This window comes from Musca vetustissima, unplaced genomic scaffold, assembly GCF_032173495.1.
Source record: "Musca vetustissima isolate MV318-11 ecotype Yass unplaced genomic scaffold, APGP_CSIRO_Mvet_v1 utg1600, whole genome shotgun sequence".
Taxonomy (NCBI): Eukaryota; Metazoa; Arthropoda; class Insecta; order Diptera; family Muscidae; genus Musca; species Musca vetustissima.
The window spans coordinates 30,920-46,671 of record NW_026874089.1 but is presented as its reverse complement, the minus strand read 5'-3'; the positions used below and the strand labels follow the sequence as shown (position 1 = coordinate 46,671).

Below are 15,752 nucleotides of genomic sequence, written 5' to 3'. Positions count from 1 at the left end.
TTTCAAAATTCGTCCTCTCTATCGTTTCAATGTTATCCCGGCCTTCACTGTTATCACCACTTTTTGAAAATTTTTAAATTCAATTCAAAATTTTAAGTCTCAAAAGCATTTTATAGTAATCACTTATATTTAAAATATCATTCCAGAATAATAAAGATTAGCGCCGTTACTTATTCGACATTATAAAAATGAATTCATATTATTAAGGTGCACGCGATAACTCTTGAAGGGAGTAACCGATTTTATTTTATTTATTTATTCATCCAATTTTATTTTAATATATAGTAATAGGGGCGTAGGGGATGACAGATACCAAGTAACGGCTCTGATTGGTTTTAACATGGCAAAGCCTAGGCTTATCTTGGCCCCTCTTTTTTCTTAATTGCGGACACTGACCTATCCGCGGTGTCACCTGTTGAAATAGTGAGCTGATATGAAACCTCACATTGAAACCTGACATAGAAACCTCAGCATCCTGTGATTTTATATACCTCGGTACCGACATAAACAAAACTAATAACATCAGCTTTGAAATCAGGAGTAGAATAGTGTTGGCCAACTGATGCTACTGTGGTCTGACTAATCAACTCAAAAGCAATTCCACCTCTTGCCAGACCAAACTCACATTTTACAAGACGCTGATATTACCCCTGCTGTTGTATGGATCTGAAGCATGGGTACTTGCGCAAGCAGTGTTTGAAAGAAAAAATCTCAGGAAAATCTAGAGCTGCAGCGACTACGTTAGCTAGGGTATGTTGTGAGAATGGATGAGGATTCCCCCATTCAAAAGCATATAAAAGCAAGCTTGTGTTGGTTCACGCGGAAGGGGAAGGCCACAAATCCGATGGAAAGATCAAGTAAAATACAACATATCGGAAAATGGTCTTTCAATTGGATGAGATGCGCACAAGACCGACGCGCTTGGAAATCTTTTTTAAGCTCGGCTTATGTCACAAACAGTGTTGCCAATTTAGCACTTTTAGTGCCAGATTTAGTGCTTTTCAAATTCGTTTAGAACAAAAAAGGTGGTACCTAGCACCTTTTTAACATTTTTTCTGAAATTAGTTAAAATAGTTTATTATTTCAATTTCACATTGACGCATTAAAATGTCTCTATGATTCACGCTATGAGTTTTTAAAAAAGGGTCAGTAAATCTGTAAAAATGTGGAGTATATATTCTGTAATTAATGTGGAGTATATTAAAATATTCTCAAACAATTTTTGGGTACTTCATATGGTTACTATAGCATATCCTGCTAGTAGGTTATTTATTCGGTAATATGAAAAACAAATTAAAAGGGCCTTTGTATACGAGCGATGTAAAAATCGTGAACCTAAATCGAAAACTTTCTGGAATGAAGCAAATGGGATGAAACATTTATATGGGGGATTTGTCCATGCATAGATCTATGTAGAAAATTGTTCCCATTAATATATCCTACCCTGCATGAATCCGTCTAGAACCTTTAATTATTTTAATTTTTATGAATACTTTTTAGTGGGGATATTTTACACACCATGAAATCAAAAGTTTCCAATTATGGTCCATTTAATGGAAAAACGTGTCCGACGTCCCCAAAGGGGACTACCATGAAACATAGACCCACATTGATAAATTTTAGTATGGACACGGGGGGCGGTCAATTAATTTTCATCTTAATAACTATAACTGTTCATAAAAATATGAGCATGGATATTTGGTTAGGTTAGTTTAGGATGTTTTTGACATTTACATATGTCGTAAATAATAGATAAGCAGTCCTAAAATCTATTGTGTGCATGTATGCACATAAGGGATGATAACACTTCACGTGAGTAAATAGAGATCACTACAATAGTTTATGAGTGTGTGAGCTGATAATGAAGAATTAATAGCAGCCCACACAAGGATGTTGTTGTGATCATTTGGGTAATGCAAACAAATGAACACACTTATCCCAACTGTTATCTCTTATGTTTATTAGGCTAAGTTAGATTAGGTTAGGTAGTTCTTAAGGAATAATATTAAATAATAAAATTAGAATTGAAATGGCATTCGACCTTACAAGTCCTTTGTGTTTTCCTTTCTCCCGCTCTTAACAATAACAACACAACACATGATGGTACGAAAGGAAAGGGTATATCTCAATAAACATCCATATTTATAAACATGGTGGTACGACAAAACGTGCTGAGTGCGTTAAAAATGTCAATCTTTCCCCTTTCATTCAGTATCATTTACCATATTATAAACCGTCTAAACAATAAATTTCCTTCCAAATAAATAGAAATTCAATAACTTCCTTATTCCCGAAACCATTACCACAGTTACATTCATAATTTATTTCATCAATTGCTAAAAACAATTGCAGTGTTATATAAATGAAATATATCACACAAAAATTCACTTTATGAAATGATATATTAAAGCCCGAAAACAAAAGTGCTCAAAATAAGATGTTCTCCATCCACTTGTTTTTGGCTCACAATTATGATGAAAGTCAATATTTAATCAGGCACGAACTTTCTGTCCCAAACTTATTAAATTTGGAAGACGAAAAAGGGAAAGACGTTAGCACACACACCCACTTCACTCATTCACATTGCGAACAATTCCAAATACACTTCAAATTTCTCGTATGCCGAACAATATTTTCTTTCTTCCACTTGTCTACTAATAACAATAATGACAATAATAATTCTTACATTCCTCTATGTTTGATTTACGAGTGGAATGTGTAAATAAATCACTCAACGTTTATTATAACACTTACGATTTTTACTCCTGCCATATAACAAATAACTCGTTACCAGGATAGGGAGGGAGAGGAACATATTGTTAAAAGAGTAAGGTGAGGGGGTGCTGTCATTTACCGTTCAAATAAACTTCCTTTCCTACAGACATTTTCACATTCGCATTCTACCGTTATTCTTTGGTTCGTTTGTCTAAATAAATATTTAACCTAGAAATCTAAAAGCAGAACAGCAACAGAAAAAAATCATAAACATGTCATGGCATGGTGTAGAGCAACAATTCACTGCCAAAGCGCGTAACATTCCACGACCCCGCCATTCATTCTAACTAAGTTGTTAGTCGAGTCAATGAAAAGCTAACGCAGATTCAATTCAAACATTGTCAAGTATTTACGGGTCGTCCGGGGGCTCGACATGGGCTACCGATTTTAAGCTCTCCTCCATTGTATTGACGACAGCAAATGTCACAATGTCAGTTTGTAGAACAAAACGTAGCAGAACTCACACTCATCGTCGACTGTCTGACATTTGACACAAAAAGACATATAAACAAAATGTACACACGCACACACGTATACGTGTAGATACAAGTGTAAGTATACGTGTATATTTGCACTTGGAATTGTTTCATTTTGTTTTGTTGTTGTTGTTTCTTTATTTGTTTATTGAAGTAGTCATATATAATGATATTTGTTACGAAATGTGAGGTTAACATAAATATCAAACTGAAATGGTCAACCAGGGTGTCACTAAACATTTTTAGAGGGACCAATGGTTCTCAAAATTTCCAATTTTTGTAAAATATGGCATTGATTTTTTAAAAAATATTTCTCGCCCAATAAGCGTATATTTTTTAAAGAATATTTTTATACCCTCCACCATAGTATTTTTATAGCCTCCACCATAGTATGGAGGGTCTATTAGTTTTGTTTTTCAGTTTGTAACGCATCGAAATAATCATTTCCGACCCTATAAAGAATGCCGATTTAAACATGTCCGTCTATCTGTTGTAATCACTCTAGCGTCTAAACGAATTGAGATAGATCGCCAACATTTTTTTGTCTGCAGGCAGGTCAAGTTCGATGATGGGCTACATCGGTCCACGTTTAGGCGTAGCTCCCATATAAGGGTACCCCCCAATTTTCGGTATTTTTGGGGTTTTTATCGCATTTTTCAACCGAATTCGCTGAAATTTGGTACGTTGAATTCTTATTGGGTAGCAAATCTCTCCACTAAAAATTATAAATATAGGTCAATATAGGATAACCCCCATATAAGCGTATCCCCAATTTTCGGTACTTTTGGGTTCTTGGGTGCGTTTTATAACTGAATTCGGTGAAATTTTGTACATTGGTTTCTTTTTGGGTACTAAATTACTTCACTAAAAATTATAAATATGGGTCCACTTTTTCTGGTAGTCCCCATATAACGGTACTCATTTTTCGACCGAATTCGCTGAAATTTGGTACTTTGAGTTCTTATTGGGCACCAAATCTCTCTACAACAAATTATGAATATAGGTCAATTTTTTCGGATAGCCCCCATATAAGGGTACTCCCAATTTTCGGTATTTTGGGGTTCTTGAGCGCGTTTTTCAACCAAATTTGCTGCAATTTTATATATCTATCTACCAAAAATTATTAATATTCGCCCCCTTTTTGGGGTAGTCCACATAGTATGTAGTCCATAGTATGGAGGGTATATTAATTTTGTTTTTCCGTTTGTAACTCATCGAAATAATCATTTCCGACCCTATAAAGTATATATAGTCTTGATCTGCGTAAAATTCTATGACAATCTAGCCATGTCCGTCTGTCTGTCTGTTGTAATCACTCTAGCGTCTAAACGAATTGAGATAGATCGCCAAAATTTTGCATAGAGTCGTCTTTTGTCTGCAGGCAGGTCAAGTTCGAAGATGGGCTTTATCGGTCCACGTTTAGGCATAACTCCCATATAAGGGTACCCCCATATTTTCGGTATTTTGGGGTTCTTGAGCGCGTTTTTCAACCAAATTCGCTGAAATTTGGTACATTGGGTTCTTATTGGGTACTCAATGTCTCCACAAAAAATTATAAATATAGGTAAACTTTTTCTGGTAGCCCCCATATAACGGTACCTCCTAATTTTCAGTATTTTGGGGGTTTTTAACGTATTTTTCCGCCGAATTAGCTGTAATTTAGTATTTTGTGTTCTTAATAGGTACAAAAATCTCTCCACAAAAAATTATGAATATAGGTCCATTTTTTCGAATAGCCCCCATATAAGGGTACCCCCAAATGTCGGTATTTTGGGGTTCTTGAGCGCGTTTTTCATCAGATTTCGCTGAAATTTGGTACATTTGGTTCCTATTGGGTGCCAAATATCTCCACCAAAAATTATAAATATAGGTCCAATTTTTCTGGTAGCCCCCATATAAGGGTACCCCCAATTTTCGCTATTTTGAGGTTCTTGAGCACGTTTTTCAACCGAATTCGCTGAAATTTGGTATTTTGTAGTCGAATATGGTAACAAATTTCTCTACAAAAAAAAAAAAAAAAATAATATGCACGCCCTTTTTGGGGTAGTCCCCATATAACCCCTCTTTTATATTAAAATAGTTATGCAATTTGTTCCGCGTTTTGGGTTTGGTTCTATGACTCTGTTGTAACTATATCACCTGTGGAGGATATCGAGATAAAAAACTAGAACGTAAGGTTCGATAATGAACTATATATGAACTATAACCCGTATTTAAACCTAGCCCCTGTGTGGGAGGTACTAGAAGGTGTGGACCGATATTCCCCATCTTCGAATTTGAACTAAGTTTGGAAGAAATAATAAGATTGGCAAAGTTTGGATGAAATGTAAATTTACTGAAACGGATTTGGTCCAAAGAAACATGGGGTCTAGAACCAATATTTCGATGAGGCACATTTTCACGGTGTAAATTGTATACACCCTCATTAGCTATAAGGCTGATGGTATAATTATTCATTAAACACTTCTGAAATTTGTATTATAGTTTACATAGTCCTGATTTATATTAGGCGAGTTTCCTTGCGGCAATTTTTATCGTTCTCTTTTGAACTTGCTCCATGCGTCTATACAAGGCAATTCGGTTTCCAAGATATTTTTTTATTTGTTGTTTTTTCACATTTAAATATATATAAAATGTCAACAAATACGAAATACACAAAACGAATTGCCAGAAAATTGTCGGTACGAGCAATTTTTTTTCATTTCTATACCCCTTGCCCCTCTCTCCTACAAACAAAGACTTGCCGCAAGTAAACTCGCCTAATCTAAATCAAGACATAGAAATATCGGTATAGGTCCACTTTTTGGTATGTTCCCTATATTTTAATTTCTAGTACCTGTCAGTATATCTATGGTGGAGGGTATCCAAAGTTCGGCCCGGCCGAACTTAACGCTTATTCACTTGTTTTTATTAAAATAGTTATCTGATAATATTTTATAATTAAAAAAGTTATCGAGATAAAAAATTAGAACGTAAGGTTCGATAATGAACTATAACACGCATTTAGGCCTAGTCCCTGTGTGGGAGGTACCAGAAGGAGTGGACCGATATTCCCCATCTTCGAACTTGAACTAAGTTTGGAAGAAATCATAAGATGGGCAAAATTTGGATGAAATCAACATTTTCTGAAACGGATTTGGTCCAAGTTTGTATTACGGTTACCAAATTAGTGTGCAGAAATGTTGGTATAGGTCCACTTTTTGGTATTTTCCCTATATTTTCATTTCAAGTACTTGTCAGTATATCTATGGTGGAGGGTATCTATAGGGAGGGTATCTATCGGCCCGGTCGAACTTAACGCTTTTTCACTTGTTAAAGATTACTTCTTGCCCTTGTCTTAGAGGCGTAGATTTTTTTAAAGAATATTTCATGCCTTAGAGACGTAGATTTTATAAAGAATATTTCTTGCCTTAGAGGCGTAGATTTTTTAAACGAATATTTCTTGCCCAATAGGCGTATATTTTTTAAACGAATATTTCTTGCCTTAGAGACGTAGATTTTTTTAAAGAATATTTCTTGCCCTAGAGGCGTAGATTTTTTAAAGAATATTACTTGCTTTAGAGGCGTAGATTTTTAAAACGAATATTTCTTTCCTTAGAGGCGAAGATTTTTTAAACGAATATTTCTTTCCTTAGAGGCGAAGATTTTTTAAACGAATATTTCTTTCCTTAGAGGCGAAGATTTTTTAAACGAATATTTGTAGCGCCCTTATACAAAAATAAAATTCTTTGTAGCTAGTCCAAAAAATATAAACATTATATAAATGGAAGGCCTTATAAAACTTCCGTATAAATACGTAGGACTTAGTTCCATGGACTATCTACTTCGAAAACCATTACACTTTTTTGTTAATATTTGTTGCATAAGGTTTTCCACCTCTGCAACATAGACACTCTATTCATCATAATTACACGCACTCTAACACACACTTTCACAATTGTATGGTTTGCAAACCGTAACCGGATTTGTGGTGTGAGACAAATTGTATACGTGTTTGTAAACGTACAGAGGACAAAAATAGAATGAAATGGGGGAAGTGAAATATTTACTCAACCAACAATATTACAAACGTGTACAAATAAATGATTTCTTTGCTTTGTTTTATGAAAATTAAATTTTTTTCTCTCTCTGACATAAAGGAAACGGAATGCAATAGCAAAAAAATCACTTAATAATCCTGCAAATTGTTTACTTCGAACAAACAATAAAGGGCGGTGTTTGCCTTGGAATAGAATGAAACAATGACATTGCTTACGAAATAAAATAATACAATAAAAAAGAGATAACTTACCTCTGCAGGAAATGTATAACCATCAACACTATGCTCCGAACCGAATTGATCATGCAGCCCGTAGTGTATGTGAATTTCGTGAAATCGATATCGATATGACAGCGGACCACCTGTGATATTGACGGGCGTCTGCATGCCATCATAATTGGCAACTGTGTCGTTGCCCGCTGTGAAAATGACACTGTGTCCGGTGTTTGTGATTAAACCACTTATCTGAAATGGAACGGGAGAGAAAGAGAAAAAAGGAAAATTAAATATGTGTTAAAAATGGGGTAAAGGGAAATAAGTTTATTTGCGAGGCAATTTAATGAAAGGAAATTAAGATTTAATTAAATATTATATAACAGCAGAAGGATTTAATTTGAAGAGGATATGGATTAATTGCACTAGAAGAGGGCAGATATGAAGATAATTAAATTATTTATGACAGATTTGATTGGATAGGGTAACAACAGACAACAGTGCCAGTAATAATTCTGTTGCTAGTCTGTCAGTAATTGGCATTAAATTTTCTGCATATGGAATAATTATTCACTCACACTGAATTTCATATCTTTTAATCTTTGTCTAGGAAGTCAAATAGTCTCATAAGGTATGCAGCTGCTAAATAAAATTCGATGTGCCTTTTTGAGACAATTTTCTCTGATGAAAAGGATGAAAGTTTCCTGAGCTCTGGAGTGTATATCAAGCTGTCATATTGGATCAAGGGAAATATTTATAACACCCTCTGTAGACAATCCATTTTCGATCGATTTCATGAGTCGGATTGACAGGAAAAAAAACATTACGACATGAAATATGGATTGTCTATAGAGGGTGATACTAAGATTTCCCTTGAATGACAGATTGATATACACTACAAAGCTCAGGAAACTTTCATTTGTATCATGGATGCCGCTCTATATACCGCAATTTCTATACATACTTAAGTGCTGCACAGTTTAATATGAAAATGCAAAAATTTAAAACAAAAAAAAATTAAATTGGCGGTACAACTATATGATACCCTTCACCACTTTGGGTATATTCAAGAGATGAATCTTAACAACGTCGCATTTTTTAAAGGACCATGAAATTGGATCTTTAAACATATCATTCTGCAACCGATACTAAATTTTTCATTTGGTCAGATATAGAAGCTATATCTAAATCTGAACATTTCAGATTTAACACACATCAATCTAGACCTAATACATTACGCTGTGCCAAATTTCGTGCAATCCGAAAAATATTAAGGGGCTCTGGTACACCATTTACCTTAAATCGGACGAAAATATATGGGAGCTATATCTAAATCTGAATTCACATTTTCACGAAACTTAACACACATCATTCTAGGCCTAATTCATTACGCTTGCCAAATTTCGTGAAATCGAAAGATATATAGGGACTTTGGTGCACCATTTACATTAAATCGGACGTAAATATATGGGAGCTATATCACGATTTTCACGAAACAACACACATCGTTCTAGACTTAATTTAGTATGCTGTACTAAATTTCGTTTTTTAAATCGGGCAAATATATAGTGACTTTAGTGCCCTATTTTTATCTAAAATATCAAAATATATATGGAGCTATATCTAAATCTGAATCGAATCATAACAGTCATCGTTCTAGACTTAATTCAGTACGCTCAAATAAATAGCTGTGCCAAATTTCATCCAATTCGGATCATAAATGCGACCTGTACTTTGTTTACAATTTAACATGGACAGACAGATAGACGGACGGACGGATGGACGGGCATGCATAAATCGACTTAGAATTTATTCTATGCATATTCTCAAAAGAAACCATATGTCTATCTCGTTTCTTTTTGCCTGTTACAAACATATGCACAAATACATAATACTCAGTACCACTGTATGATTAGTACTATCGATCCATCCTCTTGAATATTAACGTTTTTTCATGCAGATTCGTAATCAGATCGGACTGAAGCCCTTATATTTGATATGTATTTATTTCACACATCCACTGTTCTAATTATGGAAAAAATGGGATATCTAGCCCATAGTTGGGATTGGTTTTAATTTGACATTCGAATTCTTTAACACTAGAAAGACTGGAATTTATTTTATTTTCCTATAGCTTATATTTCACAAGACGTCAAAATGACCGATTTTAGGCAATATAGGTATATAGCACTTGTGTATACGAAAAATGCAAGAGGGGGAGAAGCATCTACTATGATTAATAAACTAACACACATCGTTGTACAAAAAGTCACCAAATTTTAATAAGCTGTGTCATAATTTACACAATTGTTTTTATGCTTGAAATTGAAAAACGGTAAAATGACAGACAGTCGGCAATCTAGTGTTAATATGCAAGAAAAGCTTCATATTAGTTGTTTTTAGGAGCATAGTCGCGTTGTCCAACGAAGTGTCTATAAGCGGAACCTGTTGTCTGTTAGAGTAATACATTAATCAGAACTCAAATCAATTAGGTTCGAATGCGAGTCCAAAAAGGTTCAAAATACCGATAATCTGAAGGTATGACAGTTATACCTAAAAGTTACAGTTACACTTATTTCGCTATTTTTTCGAAATCGCTTCTTATCCACTAAGAAATACAAAAACAAAACTGCCGCCAATTCGGGTGGATTAACGACCACTATGAAAATTGTTTTAATTAATCCCAAGATAAATCATGATCGATGCAGAGAATGTTAGTCCACTATTGTACACATAATTAGATACCAATTTTATAAAATTCATGAGTATTCAATTTAATTGAGAATGGTTTTTTTTTCGTTATACTTCCTCTCGTTTGTATATCGCACAAGTAAATACATAATAGTACTCAAACAATTATGATGATTTGCTTAAAATTCAAATGACGTATAATTTTTCATTCACAGTATTCTTAGGTCAACTGAAATTTTGACTTATTAAAACCACTTTTTCGACAATGGCTTTTTTACTCGCGAAATATCGCCCGACTGGTCCTCTCACTCTTGTATATCTCATTGTATACCAAGATAAATCATGATCGATAATAAGAATGTTAGTACTAAGAGTGAACACATAATAGTTAACAATTTGATGAAAATTCAGCGGAGTATTTAATTTAATTAACCCACAATGGCTTTTAATATCGCCACTGGTCCTCTCCTTTGTATATCTCATATGAAACTACATAAATATACGAATGACTATGACTCCCAGATTTGCCTAAAATAGTATACAAATGACTTATGAGCTTTAAAACCACTTTTGAAAACGTCGTTATGCTCGAGCGGACTTACGTTTTTATACCCTCCAACGTAAGACAGGCACTACAAATATCTAAAAACGGTTTGGGATTTAATATTGATGTTATGTTATTGTAAAGATTCTGTTTGGACATTTTTTATTCTCTATGAAAACGTGCTGCCAACTTGCAGACCCCTAGTTCCTGAATGAGGACTAGTCGAATCATTGACTTATATTTTACATTTCCTGCAATGAAAATATTTAACCCCTAGGAAGCTGGAGTAAGAAATTGCAACCACTTTGTTGGAAAAGTGCGTCTAGGACAATAAAATTACATTTATATGGGATCTGTACCACCACCTTTATGTGAGATATTTATTGAAATATGGATATAAATTACTTATTTCCTGTAACTTATGTGGCACACTCTAAGAGCCCGGAATGGTATTGGTATTGCAATCAATGTAAAAAAGTTGTAGGTATGGACTTCAAAGTTAATAATTTGTTTATGGGCAAATGTAAATATATTATTAATGTCGATGTTATTTAATATTTATTCATTAATAATGACTATTTTCGCTACTTATGTCTATATTTGATAATTTTTAATCATATTGCTAATATACTTACCCTATGTTTATCTACATGTAAAGGCCTTAAATTAGGATCAAAAAGTAAGCGTTGAGGTTCTAAATTTACAGGCGATTGTCTTCGTCCTTTGTTGCACAAAGACCATTCGGGATTGATTAATCCCCAAAAGGCTGGACCTAAAACAGAACAAAGAAAAAGATATAAGTGAATAAAAGCATAGATAATTACGAAGATGAAACAAAAGAATACTAAAAATCACATATTATACACTCCATACATGACATCAATGTCCACTTAATGATAAATCACGTTCCATTGCAAAACAATGGCAAAAACAACCTCCTTACAAATGTAGTAAAACAAAAACGACGACATCGTACATGTAAATATATCTAACGAAATTCCATAGGATCTAAATAATATGCTTCAACAAGTGGCTACATGAGTTGGCTTTCAAAAATGTACCCTACCAAAGAATGTTGTACATCGCTGCAACTCAGCGACAACAACAAGGATGACATCATTAACAATCACTTTGCCTGTCATCGTTGTTGTTGTGTTGCCCATTGTCTATTGACAATGCAATGTTTGATATCAGAGATTTTAAAAGAAAGACAGACAAGTGAAACAAATAATAGAAACAACAATGTTTCCCAGAGTAAGGAGGTGGGTCTTTTACTCCAAAAAAATTACAAATACAATTTCCGTTTCTATTCCCTGCTGGGTCCTTCCTCTTCGCCTTTAACTAGATTGTGTTTTTATGTTTAGTCCTACGTTCATTTTTCTATTTTTTTTTTGCTCGTCCTTTTGTGGCATTCTTCAAATGCCATTAGCGTATTTCACATGACAGAGTGGTGAGGTCACCATATCTATTATATCCTCCACCGTGAGATCGTGGGTATATGTAATTTATCGTTCCGTGTGCAACAAATCGAAATTTGGGACAAGTAAATCTACTTTCGACAAATCTATTAACCGACTTTTTGTATTCAAAAGTCTATAAGTCACCTTTTTTGACCTTTGAGGAAATCGCAAAGTCGACTTTTCAAAATCGACTTTCGATTTTTCATAAATAATTGGTTTATTATCACAAGCCCCAAATTACCCAAAAAAAAAAAATATACATCCCACCCTTTTTTATCGATTGATAACAATTCATATACAAAATCTGATTTTTAGTCGATTTTGCATTTGTCGAAAATCGATTTTGAAGAGGGTCGTCAATATTGAAAGATCGAAAATTCGACTTTTCATTCAAAATCAGAAAATCGAAAAGTCTAAAAATCTACCTTTAAATTTTTTTTCACTCCATATATTATTCCATATTTTATAGGGACCTTACCTATTAAAGGAATTGGGAATAACCACTAACCACAAGATGCAGGGTGTAAAATTTTCGGCTTAGCGGACTTTTTTTATCTTGTTTCCACTACACATTTTTAAGTTCATTTTGTTCTACATACTTCAGATTTGTTTTTCTTAAAGTTTGTTTCTCACATAGACATGTTCGCCGAAGATACATGTACTGCTTATTGGCGTAGTTGTCTCGACTGAGTAACCCCAATGACTGCTGCCGCTAACACTCTTCCACTCCATAGCTTATTAATTTTTTTTTATCGCATCGGTACTTCATCGGTACATTCCACCACACTCACACTCGGAGGCTGCAATGAGTAAACGTGTGTGTGTGTGTCGTTTCCGAACAGAATCTTTAAAATCAAATCACGTTCTTTCCACTCTGTTAGCTCGGATATGGATATTTTACATGCAAATGTGTCCCCAGACTCGCGTAGACATTTGCCCTGTCACCTCGATGCCAGTCTGTCTGTCGATCTATCGGTCTTTGTTTGATGGCGGCACTGTATTTAAGTGCTTTGACACTATAATGGCTCCCAAAGTGAAAGAAGATGAACAGAGAAAAGAAGGAGAATGAGTGTAACAACAACGAGAACTTTTCACACCAATCGATGACAATATAATTGGAAAAATAAATGTTTGCATAGGCTTCGAGGTACTAGTGTAGATTTTTTTGCGATTGAAATCTGATAAAGATTTCCGATACTTTGTATTCGCTTAAATTACTTTTGTGACTTTCATATAAATTGTTTTAAATAATCGTCAATTGAATTTGCTGATTTTTTTCAAATATTTTTTGGGGAGAAGATACAATGAATGCAAATGGAAGGTAGTCTGAATTGGGAGATATTAGAATAAGTATGACGAATTAAAAAAATTAAAAATATTTTAGCCAGGCCGAAGTTTTTATACCTCACTCCATGAGATGTACATTCCTTATGCCTATAATTAAAAGGACGTTTTATTAGAGGGGCTATGCCCTAGTTAATTGCTGCCAGTAGAAAACGAAATTCTCAACAACATACATCTCAGTTAGGATGTATAGAAACATAGAATTATATTGAAAAATTGTTTGTGAAGATGTTTTTTAACCTCCAAGGCCCGGAATGCTAACTTGCAGCCATTTGGTAATGCTAACATATTATCACAGACGAAAGTGGCCATCAAAATACGTACGTATGAAGTGCTGCTTATTAACAAAAAGTGATTTATACTTGTTGTAGATACAACCCAAAATATCACATACGAGTAAACTTGGTTCATAAGCATGCCAGAAATCCAGAAATGTCGAACATTCATGGACCGATTTAGGTAATTCTTAATAGGAAAAAATTGTCTACCTATGAGCAAAAAATATATAATTACAGCCAAACTCGGTGCAATATATGCCTGAATTGTCAAAGTACCAAAATTGGGGGATACAGTTATATGGGACTATACCAAAACATTAACCTATATTGAAAATTTTTGGTCGAAAAATTTGACACCCGATAAGAATTGAAAATATTAAATTAGAACCTATTCGGTTGAAAAATATATCCCGAATTCTTCAGATACCAAATATTTAGGATACTGTAATATAGAGGGACTATCCCGAAAATTTGGGGTAATATTGATAGTTTTTGGTAGAGAGGTTTCCTACCGCATGAGAACCCAAAATACAAAATTACAGCAAAAGGATTGATAAATGTGACCAAAATCTCTAAAATAGTGAATAATGTGGAGTACCGTTATAATTTTTGGAATGAATATTTGAGAAACCGAAATATCAAATTTATATCCAATTCAGTTTAAAAACGCGAAATCTCCAAAATACCAAATAATGGGCGGATCCGTTATATGAGGGCTGCTACATTTCAACTTGGGACAATATTGGTAGTTTTTGGTAACCTATGGAAGTCTTAAATAAAAAATTACACCAACTTGGTGCCCAAAGTCCCAGAAAACCAAATTTTGGAGATGTCTTTATTTATTTATTTATTTAATCTATTAGTCTATGGATAATTCCTTACAGACTATATATGTACATAACTAATAATTGTATAATTAAAATTAAGAATTTAAAAACATTATTATTTTACTTTTTATAGTATTAATATCCATTGTAAAATCGATAAAATTATAAAACGCGTTAAAATCTTTTGAAATTCTTGTTAAAGGATCAGCGTTTGCATAGCTCATCCTGGAGAATTGAATTGCTAGTGGTGCATAGTGGCGGGTAGTACGTTGAGGAACATTGAAATTTATGTTGTTAACAAGAAAGCCAGCAGAAATATCACCCATAATCACATTATAAAGAAATGAGACATTTAGCATTTTTCTACGGCTTTCCAGAGTTGGCAGCTTAATCAGTGAGAGTCTATCAGTGTATGGTGGAAGATTATCATATGAAAAGTTCAAACTTCGTAGACAGAAAAGTAGGAATTGTTTTTGAACAGACTCGATGCGGTCGCTGTGTGTTTTATAAATTGGATCCCATATGACCGAAGAGTATTCCAAAATTGGGCGAACAATTGACATGTATAAATTTTTTGAAACATAAGGATCCTTAAACTCTTTACTCCAACGTTTCACAAAACCAAGAACTGATTTTGCTTTGTTTATAGAAACAGAAATATGAGATTTAAAGTTAAGTTTACAATCCAATACAACTCCAAGATCAACAAATGTATTAACTTTTTCCAGAGAATAATCACCGAGGGTGTAACTAGTATCCAATAATTTTTTTCTTGTGAATCTCATAAGTTTGCATTTCGAATAATTAATTTCCATAAGATTAATGTTGCACCAGTTAACAAACGAATTCAAATCATTTTGAAGCAGCTGATTCTTACATATCTCCGAAATGCTAAGAAATATTTTCACATCGTCGGCATACATCAAAATATTTGAAAATTTTATAGATGAAGGTAGATCATTTATAAATAAAGAAAATAGGATTGGTCCTAGATGACTTCCTTGTGGGACTCCAGAAGAAACCATAATACTCTTCGAAATTGCGTTTTTAAAACATACTTTTTGTGTTCTATTTTGTAGATATGAAAAAATCCATTCGGAACTTC

General features: G+C 33.9%; 1 protein-coding gene across 1 annotated transcript in view; it reads right to left on the bottom strand.

Annotated features, from left to right (window-relative positions):
- The window catches only part of LOC133330823 (carbonic anhydrase-related protein 10), a gene marked incomplete at its 5' end in the record, with an annotated part of 89,627 nt that overhangs the window by 49,014 nt on the left and 24,861 nt on the right, over nt 1-15,752 (bottom strand). Inside the window, 2 exons of the mRNA XM_061539233.1 lie at nt 7,543-7,755; nt 11,374-11,510. Of these exons, the coding sequence (XP_061395217.1) occupies nt 7,543-7,755; nt 11,374-11,510 (350 nt within the window). The remainder of the gene's footprint in view (nt 1-7,542; nt 7,756-11,373; nt 11,511-15,752) is intronic.